General features: G+C 42.1%; 1 protein-coding gene across 1 annotated transcript in view; it reads left to right on the forward strand.

Annotated features, from left to right (window-relative positions):
* Positions 1-21,736, forward strand: part of TGS1 (trimethylguanosine synthase 1) — a 37,996-nt gene that overhangs the window by 1,775 nt on the left and 14,485 nt on the right. The window contains exons 2-11 of the mRNA XM_024742638.1: positions 3,158-3,222; positions 4,962-5,134; positions 5,484-6,294; positions 8,749-8,866; positions 9,641-9,727; positions 10,926-11,100; positions 12,830-13,136; positions 15,229-15,390; positions 17,012-17,155; positions 20,785-21,001. Of these exons, the coding sequence (XP_024598406.1) occupies positions 3,158-3,222; positions 4,962-5,134; positions 5,484-6,294; positions 8,749-8,866; positions 9,641-9,727; positions 10,926-11,100; positions 12,830-13,136; positions 15,229-15,390; positions 17,012-17,155; positions 20,785-21,001 (2,259 nt within the window). The remainder of the gene's footprint in view (positions 1-3,157; positions 3,223-4,961; positions 5,135-5,483; positions 6,295-8,748; positions 8,867-9,640; positions 9,728-10,925; positions 11,101-12,829; positions 13,137-15,228; positions 15,391-17,011; positions 17,156-20,784; positions 21,002-21,736) is intronic.

Genomic DNA, 21,736 nt, shown 5'->3' on the forward strand with positions numbered 1-21,736 from the left:
CTAGAACGAATCTTGTGTACATACCAGCCAAGGCACATCCTTAGTTCTTAGCCTGCAGCCCATTTGAGTCTTGGTGCCGTCTTCATGAAGTCTCCTTCCCAAAAAAGAAAAGGGGAGGGAATATAAGTTATAAAAAGTTGAGAAAAATACCTTATCTGTAGAAAACAATATGCAACTGGATTTCAATTAAAGCCGCTTTATTTAAAACACAATTGGGAGTTCCCTGACAGTCCAGTGGTTAAGACTCAGCACTTTCACTGCCGGCGCTGGGTTCAATCCCTGGTCGGGGAACTAAGATCGCGCAGCCAAAAACAACAACAACAAAAATAATTCAATTACCACATAAATCACCAGTTACGTTGCATTTAGTCTTTTTGAGCTAAAATGTGCATTCTTTTCATCACAGATAATTTGATACCTTTCTTAAAACATGGAAGCTCTACTTCACTTTTTTAAACTACCTTCTAAGTTCAAAATAGGTAAAGAGAAAAGAATGGCTTGGTCTTTTCCTTTAGATCAGTTACTGCTCAAATTATAACCCTTTAGAACAAAAAGATCTTGGAGATACAGTCGTAGAATTGTCACCAGTAGTCACTGAAAAGTCCTTGGGAGTGGGAGACATGCTGGAAGCTCAGAGGCTCGTGAGTATAACCCTGATTTTCTAGGTAGGGAAAAAGTCTGTTTCCAAACTCTAAGAACAATACATTTGATTGTCGGCCAACTTCAAATAGATTATTAAACTGAAAGGTCAGTCCCATGTAGCAGAAAACAGAAAGTGAGCTTTAGCATAGGTGCCAAATAACTGCTCAGTAATTAAGAGATTATTTTCACACCTCCCCTCAAAGGCAGGAAATAGAACATAATATTGTAACTAATTTTTATTTTCTGAGGACATTACATTAACATACTGTCTTATGAGTTCAATAATTGGAGTAATAATTCTGTCTCATCTACACACTTAATTTTCTATACACTGTCTATATGAAGTGGACATATAATTACAGTGTTATAGGGCTGTTAAAAATAACCATTACTTCCCTGGTGGTGCAGTGGTTGGGAGTCCACCTGCCGATGCAGGGGACGCGGGTTCATGCCCCGGTCCGGGAAGATCCCACATGCCGCGGAGCAGCTGGGCCTGTGAGCCATGGCCGCTGAGCCTGTGCGTCCGGAGCCGGTGCTCCGCAACGGGAGAGGCCACAACAGTGAGAGGCCTGCGTACCGCAAAAAAATAAATAAATAAATAATAACCATTACAGGACTTCCCTGGGGGCGCAGTGGTTAAGAATCCGCCTGCCAATGCAGGGGACACGTGTTCGAGCCCTGGTCCGGGAAGATCCCACATGCCGCGGAGCAGCTAAGCCCGTGTGCCACAACTACTGAGCTTGCGCTCTAGAGCCCGTGAGCCACAACTTATGAAGCCCGCGCGCCTAGAGCCCATGCTCCGCAACAAGAGAAGCCACCGCAATGAGAAGCCCACGCACCACAATGAAGAGTAGCCCGGTTCCTGTCTGAGCCAGCTACGTCGGAGGTTCCCAAAGAGCAGTTCAGTGTGTCCATCACTCCTACGTTTGTCAGTTAGTGTTCTCTGTGGAGCACTTTCCCTTCTCTCCCCATTGTTTGTTCACTCCCTTATTTCTATTAACATGGACTCTGGACTGTTAATTTTTTAATGGACATATTGTTACTATCATCATTTATTTTGGTGTTCCTTTTGTCTCAGATGGCTGCTGGGAGCCCCTTGAACTGGCTCCTGAATCCTTTTGATGGGTCCCTGGCATTCCGTGAGCCCTTCCTAACCTTCCAGCACAATAATATAATTTTACAGTCTGTGCTCCAACATGGAAGTGCCATTTCTCCAAGGTGCCCTGGTTCCTTTTAGTGGAGAGCAGTGTTTAGAAACTAAGACTTGGGTTCTCGTTGTGCTCATTGCTGCTGGGTGTTCAGTGCTTCTCCACCCTGGGCGGACACAGTTAGGCAGGCTACAAGCGCATTTCACGTACATACACAAATGTGTGTGTTGAAGAATCTTGGCTGTCGTTACCCTCAGTGCATTTACTTATTTGCTCGGTGTAATCAACCTTGCAACCATATTGACCCTCTTCTCCATCTGACACCTTCATGCCCATACCCTTGGGCACTAGCAGGCACACCGTCGATGCCCTTCTGTGGCTGCCCCCGCGCCCCAGGCCTCAAGTTGCTGGGGGTCCATGGGCATGCTGCCAGAGCACATCTGCACTTCATCCCCTCCCCCGTTCACTGTCCTGCTAAGTCACCGCCTATGTTACGTTTTATAAAGTGTCAAAAGATAAATAAATGGGGGATATGAGATATATCAAGTACACAAGAATTTTGTTTTGTTGAATTTGTTGTTGCTCCCATTAGAAGAGTGGTATTAGCTATTACTCACAGATGGCCTTGTTATGGCAGTTATGGTGGAGTTTATTACAACTTAATTTACCGGTAGGAAGATAATAGCAAAATTCCCCCCCTCCCTTTATTTTAAGTGTTCTGTTAGGTTTATTTTGCTTATGAAATTCCTATCTTAGTAAAGAAAAAATTTAGAAGTAGATACGTAAAGAAAAGTTCAACTATTCACTTTTTAAAACTCTGAGACTGAATTGTTTTATTTCGATTTATGTTTCAGTTTAATAAAATAAGAACTTAATTTCATGTTAGTCCCCAAAACAACCTTAGCTCAGACCATGAATATCTTATCTACTAGGCAGTGGATAATTTGGCCTATTTGCAAATGGACTAGGGTCTGCGTGTGGGTTTATAGAGGTGTAAGATAAATCTTTTCACGTTTATGCTCACTTTCTACAGCAAATTTAGAGAATATTTCACTGTTTGTACATCACAAGGAGGATCAGATTCTTTCCCCAGTATCCAGAACTGCCACTTAATCTTAATAAGTAGTTATCATTATAGCGTGCTTTGCATGTGATATATACCAAATGCTTTATGTGTGCAATCAGTCCTTATTAGAACCCGGTGAGGTATGTATTATTACCTCTGTATTACAGATGAGAAGAATGTATTGGCAGATAGCTTTTCTGTTTTTTAATCTTTTTATTGATCTATGCCGCCTTAAGCTTGTTTTTTCACTAAATTTATAGTTTAATTTTTTTCAATATTGACTGTTTAATTTGCTTCACAGAGATCGGAAATTGTGCAATTTGGGATTAAAAGGCTACTACGTTAAAGACGATGGCAACAGTTCAGGTAATACAGTGTGAAGCTACATAGCCCTTGTTTTGCTAAAACTAACCATGGTACTGTACAGAGGAGAGGCGGGAGCAAAGCAAGGAAATCACTTGCCTGGCCGTGGTTTGTGCAGCTGCCTTGCTTGGGAGAGCTTTCTGGGCTGCTCGCGTGTGGCGGTTAAGCCCCGTTTCCTCAGGTCGGAGTTCCCTGGCCCTGGCTTAGGTTTTGGCTTGTTCGGGGAAGCCAGCGAGTATCAGAGCCACTCCGCGCTAACGGCCTCCTCGCTTAAATACTTCAACAGTTTTATATATAAACCATTCAGGATAAACTCCAAGTGAACAGCCACAGCCTTTTGGCTGAAGTAAAGAGGCCACAATCTGGATTAACTTTCCCAAATAACAAATAGAATTTGTTCTACGCTTTGAGCCTCACCTAGTTACCTGAAAACCATCTTGGTCTCTGTCAGACTTCCCTCTCCGGGCCCCATTTGTCCTTTCCACACAGATCTTTCATGTTTGTCCGGACACGGGGAAAACTGCGGCCCAAGGTGTAGGCTGAAATCAGCACAAGTACCGTGTCACGTTACCCCGAAGACCCCCGCCTCTCACAATGGTGGAACAAATCACTGCATCTTCACTTACACACTGGATGAAACGTTCGGTTGCATTTCAGTGTTACATTGTACGAATAAGATTTCTCTAGACCCTAGGGCCCCACCTAACATAGGAACACATGCACACCACGAGAGGAGCACCAAGGTGAGCCGATTCATATTCCCTGCTTTGCTCTCTGCTGAGCTTTCCCAAGTTCATTCAGTGGAATCGCCTTCATTATTTAGATAGGTGTCTTTTTCCCCTCTTTCTTTTAATAGAATTTGTGCACTTAAGATCTCTTTTTCTCAGTCTCCATCTTTGCAGTGGGAAGTTTCCCTGTTCTGTTGCCTAAGGTCATGTAGCTGGAGTGCAGCTCAGCCCTAGTTGAGTATGCTAATATATAAAGTGTTCATCTCCCATTTTAAAATAGAGCATTTGGATGGCATTTGGCCAATTAGTGGTATGATCTACTTTTAGATACCACATTAGGATAAAGTAAAACTTGTTTTGTTTTCATAAAGCAGGTTTTCTCTAAGACCTACAATCAGAGAGCTTGAAAGGATCTTCCAGTTCAGTGGATCTCAGACTTTTAGCAGCAGAACGTTTTCATTAAATGAACTTCCCCACAGAGTCCCAGGGTGTAAATCCAGTCGTGACTGAAGTACCTGTGGAGGGCCTGAAGACCTACCTCTCATCTCCCGTGTTAATAGCTCCTAAAATAACTCCACGAGTCATCATTTTAAACCCACTGATCGAGTGCAGCAGTGCTGCAGATGGGGAATGCGGAAATGTAGACATTTTCCCCGGGGCTGCCCTGCTGTGTTCCCTCATGCGTCCTCAGTACCGTGCCCAGTACCCAGCGAGAGGAGGTGCTCCGCGGATGGAGCTGAGGGAGCAGCTGCGTGGACAGCGGCCAGCAGAGCCAGACTAGGGCTTGTGCTTGGTTCTTAGTTGGCTGTTCTCTCACAAGTCCATATTCCCATCAGCTCCTTTTTCTTTCCTTTTATTCTTCTTCCCCTTAAAAACTCACATTGACACGCCTTTACTTCGTGCAAGTCATGTAATAACTTTGGGTCTCAGGTTCCTTTTCTTTAAGATGAGGGTGATGAAACCTGCGTCTAAATTTTCTCTGAAACTAAGCTAAAGTAACAGTGCTGTGTGCAGGAGAGCAAGCTGCAGAAGAGGAAGAGGGCGGTCGTTCCCAGGGCGCTGCAGAGCCACGTGACCGCAAAGACGCAGGCCCAGATGAAAGTGAACTTGATTCTGAGGCTGAACTCATGAGAAGCATGGGACTGCCACTTCAGTTTGGTAGTGTGTCTGCACATAAGAATTTTGAGGTAAGTATTAGTTTACTTTGCTTGTTTCTGTTTCTTAGTTTTCTTCATAAAATATCACGTGGAATCTTTTTATCCCAAATCTAATGCATTCATGAATCAGGGCACTTCACCTCTTCTTAAACGTACGTACATATTTATAAGTTAACGAAAACCGCAAGTTGTGATATGTCCCGTGTGTGGTTGTTCCTCCTCTTGGAAACGTAGATAGTAAGATTCACTTGTTGGTGTAACTGAAACCCAGGTTGGGGGGTTGAGGGTGTTTTGTTTAATTTAATGTCAAAATAGATTTAGATTCTACCTCTTACAGTTTCTGAAGTGTAATTTATATTCAAGTTCTTGACCTTTGTAGGTATCTATGAATACTAGAAACAAAGTTAAAAGAAAAAAGAAAAAGAAAAAGCATCAAAAGAAGTACTTGGATGAAATTAAGAGAGAATCTCGGAGACAAGAATGTGAGGAAGGTGACATTTTGGCCTCAGATGATCCATCTTCATCTGAGAATGAGAACACCAGAAGGTGTGAACTTCAAACCGAAAAAGACATCGACGGTGAGAATCTTCCTGCCGAAAATACATTACCTCCGAAGCTGGAAATTACAGAGCTCTGGGAGAAGTACTGGAAGGAATACGGAGGGCAACTGCTGTGGCAAAGCTGGCAAGAAAAGCATGCAGGTCAGACGCCGTGCTCAGAGCCCTGGAACGTCCCTAATACAAAGGCAGAATGGGAGCAGCATTATAGCCAGCTGTACTGGTATTATTTGGAACAGTTTCAGTATTGGGAAGCTCAGGGTTGGACTTTTGATGCTTCACAAAGCTGTGATACAGATACTTGTGGGTCTAAAACAGAAGCTGACAACAAGAAAGACGAAAATCGCACGAAAGCAGATGAACTTTCTTCCACATCTTCATCAGTGGGTAGCGAAAGCTCTAGTTCAGGTGATAAAGATCATAATGAAATTCTTGATGGACTTAGTAATATAAGCCTGAATTCAGAGGAAGTAGGACAGAGCCGATCAGATCCCCCTGTGAGTTGTGACGGACGTCAGTGTGAAGTGAACAGCAGAAGAGAATGCCCTGCTTCGGGCCAAAGTGAACCAGGTAATGGAGGAACCAAGGAAAGCAGCTCGTCTGGGAACAGAAGCACAAGCCAGCCAGCTCAGGGTAAGATCGGCCAAGATTTATCCTGCTGAGTAATGGTTACCAAAATTAGTCTGTTTAGCAAAATAGCTAACACTAATCCTTTATGGTAGAGTTAAATAATGCCAGCTACGTTTTATGGTGTAACAGTGAAATGATCTAATCCATCTTACTTTTATGTCACAAGTTATTATCCTTTTATGTAAATAAAAAGGATATTTGCATAGGGTTCTCAAAAGTATCACTCGTTCCTCTTGCACCTTGGTGGCCAGTGAATTACAACTTGGAAATCCATTAAGAAATCTAGTTTTAGAGTGAGCTTGGAATGTCCAAGTTTCTCTGGAGCAACTAAGTTTATAGGAGACGTGCTAAAGGGTAGCTGTGAGCGTACATTTGCCGTCAGGCAAACCTGAACGGGGGTTGTGTCTGGAATTCGTTCGGGACAAGTGAAGTCTTGCTCTATAGAGAGTCTCAACAGGGCATAAGATTATTTTGTAACTGAACGGATTGATTTCAGGATTCTCATAAAATATCCAGGATAAGGAACTTGGTTGACTCCTGCCTGAGTGGTTAAGAAATAATGGTTGAGCAGACTGGTGCCACTGTCGGGACTAAAGAAAGCCAGTGAGAGGTGTGCTAGGAGAAGCTAGAGTAGGCAGCTAAGAAGGCTTCTGTGAGGAGAAGGGGACCATCAACTGGTGCGGCAGAAAAGTGGGAGAGGAGGACGTTTTTATAACCTGAACAACTCCTGAAGCCCACTGACTTGTTGTCTTGGCATCCTTGATGTTCGGTGCCGGAAAAGTCTGGTTCATAGCAACTTTCTTCTCAGCCTCATTCATATATATAAAGCAAAAGGTTTTGGCTTTTTACTTAACAAGTGGGTTTGCTTTGCTCCTCTCAGGTCACTGATCTTACTTCATCCTACAGTTAGAGAGTTACTAATGAGCTTCTCTGTCCTCTTACAATGGAGCTTACTTCAGTATGGTGTTCTCATTCCTTTCTGTTTTGCTGTTATTTTCATCCTTTTTTAATGTGGGTATTTTGTGTTAGTCTTTTGATAAGTCCTGTTCTTATTTTGACCAGAAACCTTGGAGTGTGTGTGTTGGTCGGTAAGTGTTTCCTGTCCCTCCTGTTGATCACGTCCCTTAGCTTCCTCTGTTAGACACAGTAAACCTCACAGTCTCTGCCTTCATGTTGCCTGTTTTCTCAGGCGTGTGTATAGACTGCTTCCGTTGCGTGTTCCCATAGTGAGGTGTGTAATTAGACGCTTCTGCAGTTGGCTCCAGTGTGACCGCCCTCGGGATCAATTTGAGAATTCCAGGCTTTCATTTGTTTTGGATCCTCCTTGAGACCAAAACGTAAGGCATACACTGCATCTCCCCATACGTACGTGTTCTACTGTTTGCGGCTGGGGTCTCCTGAAATAGCCTGTCCTTGCACACTAGAGCTCCCGCTGTCTCCAGGGTAGACCCCTCTCCACTTCTGGTCCCACCCAGCCACCTTGCTCCAGTCCGAAGGAATACGGAACACAGACACGTGCCTCAGCGGACCCACCGCAGGTTATAATCACTCTTTAAATGGTGGTGTTTGTCTTTCTGTTACTTCCATTATTACTTTAAGAGCTATATTAGAGGCAGTTAGATGTATTTGCTTCTTTTTTTTTTTTTTTTTTTAAATTTATTTATTTATTTTTGGCTGTGTTGGGTTTTCGTTTCTGTGCGCAGGCTTTCTCTAGTTGCGGCGAGCGGGGGCCACTCCTCATCGCGGTGCGCGGGCTTCTCACCGCAGCGGCCTCACCCGTCGCGGAGCACAGGCTCCAGACGCGCAGGCTCAGTAGTTGTGCCTCACGAGCGTGGTTGCTCCGCGGCACGTGGGATCTTCCCAGACCAGGGCTCGAACCCGCGTCCCCTACATCGGCAGGCAGACTCCCAACCACTGTGCCGCCAGGGAAGCCCATATTTGCTTCTTAATAAAGAGAAGTTATTTTTAATCAAATGTGATCATGCCATTTTTAGAGTCATTTAGATTAGAAACCCATCAAAATGTGGTAGCTAACAGCTACCACAGAGGTGACTTTGTGGATTAATTTGTATAGATTTAGACAGCTGTGAGGAAAAAGTCGTTTTATAGTTCACTTTTTTTCTTTTTTTGGCCGCACCTCAATGCTTGAGGGATCTTAATTCCCCAACCAGGGATCGAACCCGGGCCACAGCAGTGAAGGCATGAAAGCGCCGAGTCTTAACCACTAGACCACCAGGGAATTCCCTGTAGTCCACTTTCTGCGTAGTTAGGTCATGGAAACTTTTAGACCTGAATAGACCGAGCTGCACTCTGCATGTAGATGCATGGAACAGATAGATGCGGCCTAGCATACGGTTCATTGCAGGAGAGGCCCCAGCATACTTTGACTGCCTTTGCAAATGACGAGCGTTGTCAAACCAAGGGCGGAAATCACCTGCAGTACCTCTACCTCTTTAGATTCACAAGAGTCATCAGAAGCAAACACAGTCAAAGACAGCCCACGCCTCACCGGCGCTGATGGAGATGAGAGTGGCGAAGGTCCGCCTGAACGGAAGCCAAGCAGACTCAAGCGGAGGCAAGTGTCACACCGCGTCTCTGTGCAGAACGTGTCAGCAAGCTTTAGAGGCTCAGTAGCTTAGTACATAAAAGCGGGCCTCTGCCGTGTGCCTTCCGAACGGTATATGTTGCTTGTTATCTCCTCTGGTTCCTACTAGTCCCTAGAGGCAGAGACTCTGTGTGCACTGATATTCTTGGGCCCTTGTACGTTCTTGTGGGTCCTCCATAAACGTTCAGTGAGCTTAACGTAACTTGCAAGAGTTATTTCTCATCGTTTGCATTTGTTGCTGTCGCCCAGGTAGTAGGGATCACTAGAAGGTATCCCCCAAAGATGGGGATTACTGAGTTACTTATATCACAACCTTCTTAACAATATTTTCTCTTTTGTAATTTTCTTGGTTGGGTTGATGCTTCTCAAATGTTTCCCTGTTTGTTTTTAAGGAAAACCTCTAGAGATATCACCTAGGAGATTAGTTAAGGCTGCAGGTTAACTGGTGTTTTCCCGAAAGAAAATGGGGAAATTTATATTTGTTCAGGAATAGAGATACTACTTGACGTGGTTTAAGATTGAGTGCTCATTGCTGTGTCCCGGACACTGCTAGGGGATTTATCTCATTTGCAAAATCCTGATTCAAGTACTCTCCTTCCTGTCTTCCTGGGTTTGTGAACTGTGGTTGATTGTTGCGGTGGGAAGGTTGGCATGGGTTGACTGTATGTACCTTTTAATACTTGCCTGAACTGGTGGGCTCTGGAGATAATGACTTATCACTGTTGGCTTTGTTTATTTGTTTAGCCATGAACTGGACATCGATGAAAACCCAGATTCAGACTTTGATGTCGACGGTTCCCTTCTAGGATTCAAGCATGGCTCAGGACAAAAGTAATTTTCCATAAATGCCGTTGTCTTCCAGAAATCGTAACCACTTCAGCTATCCTAAAGCTCTGTGATATTCAGATAGCGAAAAATGGTGATGTATTTCATAACATTTGAGGTGTTACAATTAAAACACAACCTCTCTTGCTAGTAAGAATTGTAGAGCTATCACTGTACGTTTGATATATTCACATGTATTAGCTCAGTTGCACTTCATAGCAATCCAATGTTTTTATTCTACAAAATTGTAATCATTCTGTGTACTTTAGCCACATAGTCATTTAAGGCTAGAGTTCATACAAGTTAATAATATAAAGGGTTTTCCTGATAACTGCCACATTTAAATCCCTGGCAGAATTTATTTCTACCCACATGTAATTTTATTGAGAAATTACTTAGGTAGCTCTTGCTGGTATATACTCATAGAGCTTTATTCTGTTACCTGGGATTTAACTATTCTTCTATTTTAGAGCACCCAATTTCACTTAAAAAAGAAGGATAAGATACACTTTTTATAAAGAAGTTTATAATATAGGTAGAAGATAACAACTGACATTTACAACCAAACTGTTCAGAGTTTGTTTATAAGTGCTAAATTATATATTACACTGTTGGTCCCTAATAGTCCGTAAGAGAGGCAATTAGTGAGGCTTAATAGAGTCAGCGAAGGCTTCATAGCAGACATCTATCTTTTAGGACTGGAAAAATTCAGATGGTTAGATCAGCAGGTTCTCTAATTAGGTTTGCTTCTTAGGTTAGTTCATATTGATTTAAGAATCCAGTGGCCACTTTTAAGACAATTTGAACATATCCAGATACGTGTTAAAAGAGCTTTGGCATCACCTCACTGTGAGAAAAAATTATATTTCCCCAACATGCATTGGGGTTATAGTTTCCAGCTGGTTTTTTTTTTTTTATTACATTTTACAATGTAATTTCTCCTTTCTGTTATCTGTAAGATATGTTGACATTCCCATCTTTGGTGTTTCACATTTACTTGGGAATTAACGTACAAGCTAGACCTTAAAAAGTCCTCTGCATTTTTCACTTTATTTCATAATTTCCATAATTTAAAAAAATGAAATTAAAATAGTGGCTGCTAATAGGAAAATAGTGAAAAGTGTTCGTTTTCTTCTCCTTTCATATAAGGAAGCAGATTCATAGACCCTAAGGTTTGAGTCCACTTCTTTTGCTTTGGTCCCAGATATGGTGGGATTTCAAATTTCAGTCACCGGAGGGTCAGGTATCTGCACAAGGATGTGAAGTACAAGTCAAAGTACTTGGACATGAGAAGACAAATCGATATGAAACACAAACACATCTTCTTCACTGAGGAGCCAGGAAAGACTCTTCTCAAGAAAAGCAAAACTTTGAGTAAGGTATGTATAAGCTTTGCTTTATATTTACAAATCGAGTCTCATTTTTGTGACCTCTGACTCCTTAAAGTTTCTGTTTGCAAACAGGAACCCCGTTTCTACCCAGATATAAAGGCACCTAAAATTCTTCTCCATTTGCTTCCTAAAGGCTTATACTGTGTGAACTACATTCGAAGAAAGGGTAATTGGGGCTGATATGAGGGGGGGATGTTTTGAAAGCTACACAGGAGTAGTGTATGGAACAATAAATAGGTAGAATCGCCTTGTGTGTAGTAACAGCTCGTCTGTTTCAGGCTAAGGAGGATCCTGGAAGTCCAGTTTCTGATGCAGCGTTTATTGAAAGGCTTAATCTTGAGGTCATCTAGAGTTGATCGATCAGACTTTGCACTAACAAGTTCATCCAAATGGCATGAGCCTCAAGGCTAATTTAGTGATTCACATTGTTAACTGGAGTATTTATATCCCCTCTCTTAGACTTTGTTGTACCTGCCTTCTGTGTACCTGGAAAACAAAATAATTAGAATTGCTTTTGTTCGGTTTGATGAGTGATCCTTTTTCATTATAGGAAAAAAGCCCCATCCAGTGAGCAGAATTTTCTATCTGTCACCTCTCCAGCAGCTCTATAGAGCAATGGAACAAAATCTCAGGTCCCGTGATGACTTTGTTTTACCCTTAGGGTACGTTATCCTTCCTTAACGTCACCGTTTTTCCAAAACATGCTACAAATTTATAGCTGGTTTTATTTTTATTATATTTCAGATTGGTGGTTACTGGTCATATTTTAATATTTTAGTGGACCTGGTTATATGTGGAACAAATTTCCCAGTATCAGTTCAGTCAGTCCGACGGGCCTTTTTATAACGTGTTGGACGTGATAATTCCCATACATTCATGTGTAGCTGAAGAGCAGAAACATAACTGCCACGTAATTGCCGAGGAAGAAAGTTAACGTGACTGTTGTGTTCTTAGGCGTCCCCTTGACATACAGGCACAGTCCCCTCAAAGGAAGATTCTGAGCCGTGGTCCATGTCCATCTTCTGTTACTCTTGTCCTCACCTCCCGACTCTTAGGAAGGTCGTGAAGATCTATTATGAGGCATATTCTTGTTACAGAAGATTGCAAGGAAGTATGTATCATCTGACCTTGAGCCTTGCTAACATTTCCTAAGAAACTTAGTTCTTAGGAATCATTTTACTGGCTCTACTGCTTCATTAGAAGGCAGCTCGCATTATTTCCAAGATAGCACTGCTTTTACAGATTGGCACTAAATCTTTGTAGAGTTCATCTTTGATGCTGAGTACCATTCAACATAGATTGTATAGCTGGGGCCATTGCAGAAAATTCTGTATAATTTGAAAAGCTGAAAGCAATGGCTCAACAACAGGTAAGTACATTTGTAATGGTAATATATATTACGGTTATATTGTTAGAAGACTTAATGGAAAGTTACTGGCACAGGAGAGCTTTATCCTCTTAGTGTTAATTGCTAACAGGAAGGTCATAGTCTTGTGTTTAAGCCGATGTGTTTTTTCCTTTTCAAGAGGTCATGGTACATCCAGACAACGAAGTGTAATTAGGTTGGAATTACTTATTCACATTAGCTTGTGTGATACAGTGTACTTATCAGAGCTAATACTGTGGCACAGCTTGTCAAGTCACAAATGGTAAAGGAGGTGGAAATATTCTGCGTAATTGCGAATTGATTGATGCTTGTAACATCTTAAAATTTCAGGTAGAAAAATTCCTAAAATGGGTTAATGAACCAATGGATGACGAAGCATCGCAGGAGTCGGTTTCTCATAACAACGTGCAAGATACTTGCACAAGCAGTGGTTCAGAGGAACAAGAAGTGTCTGTTGAAAAGGGGGATGACCCACCGGAGACGAGTGAGCCGGAACCTGGAAAGCGTCGTGCCATGTCTCCGGCTGGGGAAGTGGGAACAGAGAAAGCTGACAGGGACAGCACGGAAGCAGCAGTGCCAGCGGAGGGGGACTGCCCCGCCCAGGCTGCACCAGACCGTCTTCAGGAAGAAGCCGAAGGTGAGGCTAAATGTGCTCCCGCTTGCTAACGGACTTCAATTCCTTGTTTTAAATATGTTTTTCCCTCGTTATCACTTACGAATCATCTATACCTAAGGATTCTCTGCTGTTTATTTGTAAGTTGAAAGAAGGCATATTTAGTGTAAATGTGCTAATGGCCGTGATTTCGCACCCAGGGCATCCTTGGCTGAACAAGCATGATAAAATAAAAGACTAAAGAGTAGGGGTAGGGGGAGCTGTTTGAGCACCTCCATCTGTGCCATTAAGACTGGTCTCTGCCGCCACCGCTCTGTTCCGTGGGCTAAAGGTGCCAGTCCCTTTGATTCCTGTTGAAATCTAGTATTGCCCTGATTTTCTTTTGGATAATTGTTTTGTTCTTGTTGTTTTTTTGTGGTGATGGTGGTTGGTAGCGATGTTTGTTTTTTAGATGGTACATTGACATAAAAAAGTATTTACAGTGGTTGGCTATGATGAATGAAGAACAGTGTAGCATTTTCACTTTATGCCCTTTTGTAGTATTTGAATTTATCTTATAATAGTTATACTCAGTGGAACATTATGGCTTGTATAAGGCAGAAATTTTCATTTGACATAGCATTCATTTTTACTGATGAATTATTTCAGACTTGCCCTAATGAAACAATTATACTTGTGATGCTTTCTTATTTAGTATTGAGCAAAATACCTTATTTGAATCTTGATTTTTCTTTCCTGTGTGTGTGTGTGTGTGTGTGTGTGTGTGTGTGTGTGTGTAAACCTGTGATCTTTGTATTATATATTTCTTTGCCTTTCTAAACAGCATACTTAAGGTAGTTTAATATTTTTATTGCCATTGTACAACTGATGTTCACGTGGCACTTGCAGAGTTCTGAAATGAGAATCCTTATTCTCCTTTAATCTGTAAAGTAGCCCATTGAGATAGGTGAAATTATCCCTGTTCTATAAATAAGTAAAGCTTAGAGAAAACAAGAAATTTGCCCGACATCACCCAGCCAGTAAGTGGCAAAGCTAGAACTTGCTACCAAGTTGTGTGGTTTCTAAATCCCATTTTTCCACCCTACCCTAGCTCCCTAAGCGCCACTTGTCACGAGGCTGGTGTTCTCACCTGGAGTGATACCACCATCTCGGGTATTTGGAAGATGGGTTAGGTCGATCTGGGGGATTCTGGCATTTCGTACTTTAGATTACTTAATGTTAAGTCCTGTACAGGATGGTCTTGCACAATGAGGCGTTTTTGCCTCAAAATCTTAGTGTCTCCTCTCTTGAGAAACTCACTGCACTTTGCTACTGATGGCCCCTTTTGCTATTTGCACTGATCAGGTGACTGTATTAGGACACAGTCCTTTGTTTGAGGACCATTTCAGTGTTTAATGTTTATTATTTGTGAGCATCAATTCTTGTCATCATACTTAGGTATGACAGCACTCCTGTCTTTCTAAGTTGCCGCATCGAATCTGCTCAGAACTGAAACCAAATAACCAAACAAATAAAAATCATTTATCTAAGAATAAGTCAATGTGAATGAATGAGATCCTTTTCCATTGAATGGAGCTAGTGACCACTGTTTCAATTTCTCAGAGGCCGTAGGACTTGCAGGTCATGGCTAGGTTCAGAGGATTGATGTGGCTGAGAGTTAGAGCTTAATCAGTCCTTGGGAGCTTTTGTTTTAAAGAAGGGAAGGGAAATGCTTGAATTTCCATCATTCACCCACTAAAGCAACTTTATCTAAGAAACACTTATGTAATAGCTTTTATACCTATAATAGTACCTCTCCACATCTCCTAACAACGCTGTGAAGTAAGTAGCTAAAATGCTACCCGTTCATTCATTCTTTTTGAGGAATTAAAAATTGGAACTTAGAGAACCTGGGTTACTTTTCCAAGCTCAAGGAGCCAAGAAGTGGCAAAATGGAGGCTATAACCTGAAGCCAGTGCTGTTTCCAGGTGCCCTCCAACCTCCGGTGGCTGCATACATGTGCTGGAGCGCAGTCCCAAACTGTAGTTATTTACCGTGGCCACACTTTAGATAAATTCACCTGTGACTTCCTCTTTCTATAGTGAGCATCTGTGTCATTTCTATTTTTTTATTGTAGCTGAAAATAAGAAGAAGAAGAAGAAGAAGAAGAAGAAAAGCAAGAACAGAAAGGGGATTGGTCTGCCTCCTGAGATCACTGCTGTGCCCGAGCTGGCGAAGTACTGGGCCCAGAGATACAGGCTCTTCTCTCGCTTCGACGATGGGATTAAATTAGACAGAGGTAAGGTGTATATGTAATTTTTAACTTCATTTTGAAATAATTTCAAACTTATAGAAAAGTTGCAAGAATAGGAAGAAATTTTCATATCCCCTTCATTCAGACTGAGCTGTTTTTAACATTCTGCCACATTCGCTCTTTCATTCTCTGTATGCATGTATGCAGGTATGTTTTCTGATCCAGTGGCCCCTACCCCTTAAGTACTCTGGTGTGTATTTTCTAAGAACAGTGATATTTTTATGTGACAATGATAAAGTTACAAATTTCCCATTGTTCCAATATCATAATCAACAAATCCGTACTCTAGTTTCGTCAGTTGTACTAATCATGTCCTTTATAGCATTCTTTTTCTTCCAGTATAGGGTCAGGTATCACATTTATTTTCATGTTCCTTTAGTTTCCCTTAATCTGGGATAGTTCCTGAGCTGCTTTGCCTTTCATGACTTTGACATTTTCCAGAGAGCAGCTGCCGGTTATTTTCTACAGTGTCTCTCAATTTGGGTACATATGTGTTTTTTAAACTTCAGACTCAGGTTTAATCTGTATTATTTGCATCTTAGGATAGATAGCAAAAGCAATTGATAGATTATTAAACAGAACATCTGTGTTCTGTGCAGAAAGATGTAAGTAAATGAATTAACACTGGAAAGTTTGAATTCTTTCTCAAGTTTTCCTACCGTGACCTTGAAGAGCTAACTTAAACTCAGTTGCGCAAACTGAGGCTTGCTTTCACGCTGGGGCTATACCTAAACGTTGGTCTTTATTAACTGTCCAAATCAGGAGGTATTGATCTGTGTGGAGTTTCAGGGCTTCTCTGAGCCTCTTAAAATTACTTGTAAAATGTTTTGTATCAGGGAGAGTACATAAGAGTTTGTTGGGGAAATAAGACTGGAGAAAAGCTTTTAATTCTATAAAAGGAGTTTATGTTTTTATTCTTCCAGCAATGAGGAGCCATTTAAAGTTTTGATGAAGAAAGGGAACAGGAAAATCGGTGCATCATTTTGTTCAGTGGAATATCTTTCTGAAAAACGTAAATTCCTTCTATTGGGAAAGAAGGAGGGCAGTGTCCTTTTTTCTGTGGAGTGGACATGGGACCTCATTTCTGAAAATGATGAAGGTTCTGCTGAGCCTACAGCTCTGCAGTCTTGCTGTCACTTCCTTGCTTTTCTGACCCTTTAGACATGTGCAGATTTTGCTAAGTGTCCCGTACAGATGCAGTTCACTGCTTCCCCTCCAGGAATTAAATAATTAGGAACCTCGGTGAAGTCTGGGGAGTTGGTCAATTAAAATAGCTAACTTTCCATTTTCCATGATAGGTAGTCAGTTGTTAATACTTCAGACAGAAAAATCAGAATTGCATTCAGTTGTTGGAGGGATATTGCAAAAGAATCAGGCAAGAATTGAGGTGGTTGTTTCTGTGGAAATTGGGTCTGGGAATGATACTGCCCCTTGTATAACAAGATCCTTAGACCTTTTCCTTCAAACTAGATAATATATAATTTTTTGAAAAGAGAAACTAAGTGTTTTCTTTTAAGCATTTAGTATATAATAATGTTTGCTATGTTTGTGTTTGGCTTGGCTTCTTGCCACTGAATGTCATAACAGAAACCCTCTCCCTTCGCAGAGGGCTGGTTTTCAGTTACACCCGAGAAGATCGCTGAGCACATTGCCGGCAGGGTCAGCCAGTCCTTCCAGTGTGACACCGTAGTCGACGCATTTTGTGGAGTTGGAGGAAATACCATTCAGTTTGCCTTAACAGGAAAGAGAGGTAAGTGGTCATCGGCAGTTTATTCATTAATTAATTTCGCCTTATTCAGTAAAGGCTTCATTTTGCTTCAGCCTATCTCTACTGAGATTTAATAATTTAATGCCAAATATTTAACAATAATAGTTGACATATATTAAGCGTACACTTTGTATACTGGTTTAAGTGCTTAATATGTATCCATTTAGTCAGCAATCTTGTGATATGTATCTTTTACTACTTTCTGTGTTTCACAAATAAACCAAGAAATAAAAGATAAAGTAACTTGCCCAAGATCACACAGACACAGCTTGGCGGAGCCAAGATTATAGCATTATGTAAAACTAAAAATGTGAAAATGGGAGACTGTTCTTTGGAAGAAGGGAAGAGTAGGCAGGGACTCCCAGCTCTGCCCCTCACCATCTGGCTGACCTTGGACATCCTTTAGCCTTAACTGAAAGGAGACATTAAATTGAGAGAACCTCTGTGATATCTTTCAGCTCTGACATCCTAAGACACTAAGAACCTTTTAACTATTGGACTGTCCTCATGGTTGTTTGACTTCAGAATCACAAGAAAGAAAACCTCTGTTAAACTACTGATATATCAGTATATATCTGCTAAGAGCTGTGTCAAGTAGGCAGAACATGTGCTGTTTCCCAGGGGAAAGAAGGCTTTATGGAACTGGACAGCCTGCCCAAATTGACTTAGCGGAGTCGGGAGGCCGGGGCTTTTACTTGGCTTTCTCTGTATCTGATATCCCCTTTCTTTCGCAGTTCTTTTTGAAATGTAGTATAATGTGATATTTTAGAGATAGCAACTGTTAAGTCATACTCTGAAGATGCTTTTTTTCACCAATGTCTTTATATATAAAGCTCCCATTTCAGTAGATTTCAGTTGTCTTATTGATTTATATAAAGTTCTTTATGTTAACTAGGAAAACATGATTCTGGAAAGCGTAATATAGGAGCTAGGAAATGGTGAAAGGCAGCCCAACATTGACTTTAAGACCAGTGCTGATGGACTGTGGCCCTCATGCAGTCAGGCCGATGCTCCAGAGCGTCATGACATTTGCTGTCTTTGTGTGGTCTCCTGAGAGACTGGATGAAAGCTGTTTTCATATTTACTGGAATAGTAGTTACTTTCTTGTTTTTCCTGAATTTACTACTTTCTCTTAAAGTTCTTCTCTGCCTTTGCCAGATAAGCCATTCCTGTGAGCTCAAATCAGTGTTTATTGCATGGAAATGATTTTTTCCTCAAAAGTTGTAAAATCTGTCTTCATTTGGCATTGTACTGTAACATGAATTAAAATATCTGCCCTCTGATAAAACAGCAGATAGATCTGGAAATTTTTTCAGAATATTACAGAAACAGTCCATATTGTAGTTTTGTATTTCTACGAATACAGGTCTGTTGCCAAGGCTCTCTGTAGCTTAGTGCACATTTGGTAGAGGAAAATGTCTAATGTGGGTCCCAAGCTAAAGAAGACTGCTTCTGCCCGACTCCATCACGGCCCCATCACTCACACCTACAGATCTCCAGCCCCTGGGAAGAAAAGGAGGCACATCCAGACTCCACCCCTGCCGGGTGCAGCCTGTGAGCCAGAAGCTCAGGAGTCCTCAGTGTGTTCATAGCGTGGTGTCCCGGGACCTCCTCCCCGAAGCAGTAGGAGCTCACGGATGCTCTGACAGTCGTGGTGGGTGCTGCCCTAGTGTGGGTGAGCTGACTCCACTGGGGCAGGGAGTTTGAAGTACAGTTTTGCGTGTGTGTGTGTGTGTGTGTGTGTGTGTGTGTACACACATATGCATGTAATCAGTTACTCTTTACACACACACACACACACACACACACACACACACTTGACCCTTGAACAACACAGGGCTTAGGGGCACTGACGCTGCCCGCCCCCATGTCAGAGATCTGAGCGTAACATATGGTCCGCTCTCTGTACCGACGTTCTGCATCCGCAGATTCAACCCGCCGCAGATCACGTGGTCCTGTCCTACACGTCTAGTAAGAGCAACCCACCTATAAGTGGACCTGTGTGGTTGCAACCCGTGTTGTTCAGGGGTCAGCTGTACACATGCACGCGTGTGTGCAGACACATGAGAAAATGGCGTGTGCAGTCGGCACGATCCCTTTGTGTCAGACCGATTTCCACCCACGTAGCTGCTGTCTCTGCAGGTTCTCAACTGAATGGTTAGAATTCCCAGAGTTTGCATTCTGCTATTAAAGTTTTTTTTCCCCCTTTATACGAATGCCAGTGGCTCTGTATCAGGTCTGCCCATTAGGACTCTCTGTAATGATGGAAATGTATCTACACTGTCCGGCATGGCAGCCACTAGCCACATGCGGCGATCGAGGGTTTGAAATTTGGCAGCATGACTGCGGATCTAAATTCTTAATAGTATCTAATTGGCATCGATTTAAAGGTAATATCCGCATGTGGCCAGTGGCTGCCATTATTGGACAGCACAGTTCTACGTAGTATCTACCAATGTTTGTCAGCACTTCCTTCACGTGCTAGATTGAGTTGCTTTGCACTCTCTTAGGCCTGACAACAAAGCCGGCCTCCGAGGGGAGCGCAGATGAAAACTTGACAACTAACTGAATACATCTGGTGTTGAAAGTCATTTTTTTCTGTTGAGTTTTTGCTATTGTCAGTATATCTTTGCATCTGTCTCTGTACTATAAATGTAGCAGATTAAGCAGCTAAAAAGGACATTTTTCTCGTTTATAAATATGAATTTTTTTTTTTAGAACAAAAAAGTTGCAGATGCATGATTCTGCAGCATGACTGGGGCTTATATTCATTGTTCAAGTGATTTCTTCAGTGCATTATTTCTCAAAAGCATTAACAAATTTTGAAACCGGTATTTTCTGGAATGCGGTTGTTTCCTTGACAACCACGGTGTATGTATCAGGATTCCACTTAGCCCTTGCAGGTACAAAATATTGCCACTAACATCCTGGTGCACGTACAGGTGCACTTGAGCGATTTACTGCAAGACACGAGTGAGCCGGAATTAACTTAGGTTTGTGTTGCTAATTACGAAATTGCAGTAAATTAAATGAAAGCCCGTGTGGTGAAAACATAACATCTGTTCCCTCTACCTAAAATGTCTCATTAAACGTCACCAGCAGATGTTTTTACATCTCTTCTTCATAAGTTGGCTATATCGGTTTGTCAAAATGTGTTTTATTTTGCCTTTCAGTAGAAGTTGTCAAATTTGGCTTCCTTTGGAAGTTGCCTCATTTTGAGGAAATTGGTCTTATCTGAAATCTTTTATAGGCTTTCCATGCAGCCATCACCTTCCCAAGTGTTTGCCGCTCGGCTGTCCACAGCACAGAGCACGGTGTTGACCACAGACCGGGTTCGGTGGGTGCTGGGTGGCCACCGTCACTACTTGCCTTGGCCCAGCAGGCTGACTGAGGCAGCTCTGAAGGCCACACCCTTCAGTCACATTTTCTGGGTACCACACAAGTGTTTAAAATGTTTAATTCTCTCTCTCATATATATGGCCTAATCTCCCTTTAAAAAGTCTTTTAAAAAGGGTCTTGCACAGAAAATAAACCGACTGCTCAGAAGATGAACTAGTCCATATAACTAATAATCAGCATCGTTGAACTCATCTTTCTTGTTCCCACTTTAGTGATCGCCGTCGATATTGATCCTGTTAAGATCGATCTCGCTCGCCATAATGCAGAAATTTACGGGGTAGCGGACAAGATTGAGTTCATCTGTGGAGACTTCCTGCAGCTGGCTTCTCATTTAAAGGCTGACGTCGTGTTTCTCAGCCCGCCTTGGGGAGGACCAGACTACGCCACCGCCGAGATCTTTGACATCAGCACCATGATGTCCCCTGATGGATATCCTTCGGAAGCCCTTAGAGTTTCCTCAAGCAGTGGTTCTGGAGAGGAAGGGTGTGTGTGTGTGTGTGTGTGTGTGTGTGTGTGTGTGTGTGATAAGACATTAGTGAAGAGGAGAGCTATCAGCTGATAGCACTTGATAGATTCCAGTTTGTTTTGCATAAAAATTAACTGGTGAGTGATCTCCAAAAGTTACGTTATATTTATGTAACTGCGAGGTTATGTTTCCATTGGTTGCTCTCCAATTGTACCATTACAAAACAAGAACTAAAAGGCATTAATTGCATGGAATTATTGTCTGGAAATGGGGGTTTCCTCAAGACCTGTCCCTAGAGTCTGGATGACTATCCCCTAACTTTTCTTCAGCTCACTCTGACTTGAATCCTCTGTGTCTCCAAAGTTTCCCTGTTACTCTTCCAGGATGCTGAAGCAAACCCTTGTTTCATAAAGAATACCATTTCTTATTTGTCCCTTTCTCTATCTCTACTCCCCAGAGGAGTCACGTATGACTCTAACAGGAATTGCGTTTTAAATTGCTAAGTAAAATTTAGAAAAATACAGTGGACAGAGTTACTTGTCTTTACTCTTTACTAGAAAGGGGGGTATTGTGCTTTCCTGTTGTCACAAAACCTAGGAAATGGCCGAAAGAAAGAATGTGTGTCTCCGGCTCTTGGTTTCCTACCACTAGGATAATTGAATAAATAGATTTAACCTCTAATCCCTGACCCATCAGGG

Source organism: Neophocaena asiaeorientalis, unplaced genomic scaffold (assembly GCF_003031525.2).
Source record: "Neophocaena asiaeorientalis asiaeorientalis breed wild unplaced genomic scaffold, Neophocaena_asiaeorientalis_V1.1 scaffold226, whole genome shotgun sequence".
Lineage (NCBI taxonomy): Eukaryota > Metazoa > Chordata > Mammalia > Artiodactyla > Phocoenidae > Neophocaena > Neophocaena asiaeorientalis.